Below are 4,795 nucleotides of genomic sequence, written 5' to 3' on the forward strand. Positions count from 1 at the left end.
GCAGTCATAGATCCTCGCGGGAGGCTTCTTCTAATGGTGTCGTCAGACTGCGTGAAGCCTATTTTTGTTGTTATTTGTTTTTTGGGATTAGAGAAACCTCTAGCTATTTCATTAAACGTCCACGGGGAGATCTGCTTCCCGGAGTAGTTAGTAGTTATTGCCAGAAAGCAATGAAATTGTTACCCCCGGGATTCGCTGTAACTTCTTCCCAGGAAGACGGACCCAACCTTCGTCTGGGGATATGGTGGACAGGTTTCATCCTCAATGAATGGCGGGTAAAGAGTCCGAAAATTACGCTCCAAAGGTTTGGAAATATGGAATTTGGTTGGCGGTCGAGCCATTTGGCCCATCTAGACCACTTATACCAGTGGCTACTGTAAAAGACCAAACAAGTTCTTGGCCTTGTCTTATCTTAAGGGTGGCCCTATGCTTAATTTCCTAAAAACACTTCTGCTGGAAGGCTTTACCAATTATCTACCACCATCGCCAGGAATGGTTTCTTAAAGGGACAGTTTGGTGTCCCACATGTCCTCAACAATAAATAATGCACATCAAAGTACTTTTAATAATATGCATTATTCATCCTGTAAAAAAAATACAATTAAATCCTTTACTTTTAAGAGAAGCTGAAGCTCCAAACCTATATGGCTACACCAGCTCAGTGGTCCCATTTGCACGCCATCGATTGGCTGTTTGAAGCAACCAGTGACAGGAAGGAGCTGCGATCGGAAATCAACGGTAACGCTTTTTTCAGCATATTCATGGAAGGTTTTGTTGGATTCATGGAAGGTCTTGTTGGGCCACTTCTCCGGTTGTCACCTGAATGCTCTGGGTCGTCCTGACATGCCCCCCTCCCGGCTTATTTCCCCTTAAAAGTGGGCTTGTCTCAAGACATCAGCGGAATGGCCCACCACCATCTATGGGATTGCCCACAACATCAGAGGGACAACCCATTGACACCAGGAGGTAGTCCTTGCTGCGTCCCGCGAAGCCCCAAAGTCCCCAGGTATGTGTTGGGCCGGCCACTGGACCAGTGCTGGAGCTCACTGTCCCGGGGGAAGGAAGGCATAGGCGAGATGCGTTCTCTTTTATCCATCTCTATGCCGTCTTGTCTAACATACTTCTTTACAATTTGTATTCCTCTGAAATATACTTTTCTACCTCCCTCGTGTTTTTGCTCCCATGATGTCCCTTTTGGTACCAGGTATTTTTTTCCCCCCAATCTTATGTTGAGAACATTGTACATGACCTTCTGGACAAACGAAGGGCAAATGATCTCTAATGACCAAAACACAACGTTTCTATAGCATTGCAGGAGGTGTTAATGTGTTTCTAGGTGACCCATCTTTACCCTCATTCTGAGAAAAGTCGTCTTTATAGAAAGGGCATCCAAAATTATTGACGGTGTTGGACCTACCAGTTCTGATGGTATCTGAGGAGCTTGTACAACCTTTGCTATAAGAAGACCACATGGTGGATCGCCCATTGGAGTCTCGGTGAGCCACCAAATCACTGGTGCTGTACTAGGTGTATCACTGGGCTCCACCATTGGCCGCATATGATGTCATAACCCTTTAGCTATTATTTTAGATACAAAAAAATCAAGCATACTTACAGGATGTTAAGCTTTTTTGTGAAATCCAAATCTTTATTTCCCAACTGCACTATTTCGAACATATATAGTTGCGTTACAATAGTGAAGATTGTCTTTAGAGAAGAGAGTTGCCCATTGCCCTGATTTTCTGTGAAGAACAGATTTTTAGACATTTAATCGACCCGCACATTTTAATTCTGTGTCGTAACGACGACTTCACGTCTTTATTTTTCAAGCTGTAAATCAGTGGGTTCAGCATGGGGACTGCTGCCGTGTTAAACAGTTTGTTGGTGTCCAGGCGCTCTGCCGCATTAGATCGCAGGTATTGGAAGACAAGGGTCACGTACAGCAGGACGACGACCGCGAGGTGCGAGGAACACGTGTAGAAGGCTTTACGTCTTCCGACGCGGGAGCTTATCCTCAAAATACAGGAGATAATGAAAATATAAGGTATGAAAGTCAGGAAAAATGAGACCGATGTATGGAACGTTCCACTTACAAAAATTAAGAGGTCCAACGCAGACGTGTCGCTGCAGGAGATTTCCTTCAGCGGTAAAATGTCACAGTAGTAGTGGTTTATTTGTTTGGATCTAAAACAAGTTAACATTGATAGTAACACAACAAGGGGTATGTTTTCCAGACAACCCAACAACCAGCTTGTGATTGCCAAAACACAACAGAGCCTCTGGTTCATCACCTTGTGATAATGCAATGGTCTACAGATGGCCAAATAGCGGTCGTAGCTCATGGCGGCCAATAGCAGGAGCTCATCTCCGATTAAGGACGCAAAAATGTACAATTGTGCCACGCAAGCCACGTAAGAAACACTTTTATCTCCCGTTATTGCGATAAGAAGGACTTTATGTAGAGTCACTACGGTAGAAGACATGTCCAGGACGGAGAGGTTACCTAGGAAGAAGTACATGGGGGTGCGGAGGCGACGGTCCAGGCAGATGAGGAGCAGGATGGTCAGGTTACCCCCAAGAGTGATGAGATAGATGAGAAGAACCAGGAGGAAGATCGGAACCTGGAGCTCGGGGAGGTCAGAAATCCCCTCGATGACAAAGTAAATAAAATTAGTTTCATTTGCTTGATTCATGTATTAATCTAATTTTGGGAATCTGGGAATAAAAAAATGAACATTGGTTGGCCAAAATCATTGTGTATGAGTAAATGTATTATTTTACTTAAATGTTACATAAAACAAAATATTTTTTTTTTTATTTTTTTTTTTTTTTAGAATTCTCTGCTTTTGAAAGAAGTGATTATTTCACTTCTTTCAAAAGCAGAGAATTCTAAAAAAAAAAAAAAAAAAAAAAAAAAAAATTTTTTTCTGAAAAAAAAAACAAAACTATTTTTTGCTGGTTCCTAATATTAGACTTGTTGAAGTAGGTCATTCTTTACTAGGAAGGAAAAAAATATTATTCTGTGACGTAACCAAAATATACTCAAAATATAATCATTGTTATACTATAACAGAATTGTAAAAAAATCCAAAATGTATTAAAAAAAAATGTTTGTTTTTTTTTAAATTGAAACCGCATTGTAAAATAAATATATTAAATTAACATAATTCATTCACTGTATTAAGAAAAATATCATATATAATAAAAAGAAATTTCTAAAAAAAAAAATTCTTGTAAGGAGTAAAAATGTAAAGCTAGGCTTTTTAGCTGTCGAGGGGGGCTTTTCCAGAATGTCGTCGTATCGCTTGCCATCAAAGCCCACATTTTTTAGCAGCGAGTGATATTCCCTGATTGTTTGCCATGGACTAACAAGACAAGAAGTTGTAAATTAATCCTCAATTATCCTTTCAAAACGGAATTTCTAGGACATGGCAGATTTAGGAGCCTCTCAAATGTCCACAGGCGTTTATTTCATGGATGACCATGAGATGAGAATTGATCCAGATGAGCTTTGCGAAAAACTTGGAAACATCTTCTGATCAGGACCAGCCCTATGGATTCTGGAGCTCTAGGTGAACTCACAGAGAAAAGACCTCACAGACATCTCCCCCACCAGCTAAGGCCCTTGGTCTCAGCCCAACTGGTGAAGATACATGCAACCTTTCTTATTTACGAGCCAAACCCCTACAACACACACAATACATCCGCTCGGAGGTAATAAGCGTTTAAACATGTATGGCATTAGAAACGCAGGTTTATCCGGTACGTACCTTGACTAATTCATTTGGCCGACATCGACCAGAGAGCTACATCGATACGCATTTGTATCATCCTGAAGTCAGTTTGGGAGAATGTCTCTGGAGCCTTTCAGAACTCTGTAGACCTCATCAAGAAAATAATGTTATTCGATTAACTAATGAATCTACCAAGACTCTAGATTGCATCAGCAAACAAGTGTACTGGTTGACTTCATTATATACAGTGAAAATGTTACATTTATTACAAAACAGGTTTGATCCTGAATGCGGGTGACCCCGGTGTTACCTCCGCAAAGCCATGGCCAGATGTTGTCCCCACTGGTGGAACAAAATGGCGGAGGGACTGTAGCAGTGGTTGGATTGACCTCTAATTAAATTTTTTAATTTTTTTTTTAATAATATCCTTTGGGTACCGGGGCAGATTTCTCATGGGCACCCCAGTCTAATCATAGAGTGTGAGGGAGGTCTACTGGCACAGATCTAGACCATAAGGCTTCTTATGCCATCTACTGCTGGGCATTGAGATATGATGTCATATTCTAGCGCTCTTCATCAGTAGGTTGGGATGGTTGGGGGGGGGTTTATGCAGGTAATCCAGAAACCCTTTCCCATCATTGTATCATCCCCCCCCCCATGCCTTCCATTTCAGTGATTTCAGCTCTTAGTATTTAAAATATTTATTAATTAAAACGATGTGTAGCTAATGCCTTTGTGTGTCAGTCAGAGTAATTGTTTTGGAGATTTGGTTTGAAAGTCAAGGAACTAAGAGAAAACTCGGTGATTCCAAGATAGCATCAACCAAAGGGGCAGCCATCTTAACTTCCCGTTCTTTGGCCCTAAACAATTATCTCTCAGATAACCTCCTAACCTCTTGTTTCTATAGGTCAAATTGTTATGCTATACAATGTCCTGCTTACCCATTGTACAGCGCTATGGAATATGATGGCGCTAAATAAAACAATAAATAATAAGCATATGAAGCTTTAATAAATACCTTATGCTAAACACCGTGAGAATGATGATTTTCGACAGGTCTA

At 41.0% G+C, this 4,795-nt stretch overlaps 1 protein-coding gene across 1 annotated transcript; it reads right to left on the reverse strand.

Annotated features, from left to right (window-relative positions):
- Nucleotides 1-1,709: 1,709 nt before the first annotated feature.
- LOC128503923 (olfactory receptor 2AP1-like) lies at nt 1,710-2,693 on the reverse strand. The gene has a single exon (XM_053474118.1). It carries the CDS (start codon nt 2,691-2,693, stop codon nt 1,710-1,712), a length of 984 nt encoding a protein of 327 aa, XP_053330093.1.
- Nucleotides 2,694-4,795: the final 2,102 nt, after the last annotated feature.

Source organism: Spea bombifrons, chromosome 8, assembly GCF_027358695.1.
Source record: "Spea bombifrons isolate aSpeBom1 chromosome 8, aSpeBom1.2.pri, whole genome shotgun sequence".
NCBI lineage: Eukaryota > Metazoa > Chordata > Amphibia > Anura > Pelobatidae > Spea > Spea bombifrons.

Bases quoted from the DNA above. Each gene is read 5' to 3' on its own strand.
- LOC128503923 (XM_053474118.1), bottom strand. From the start codon at position 2,693: ATGAATCAAGCAAATGAAACTAATTTTATTTACTTTGTCATCGAGGGG.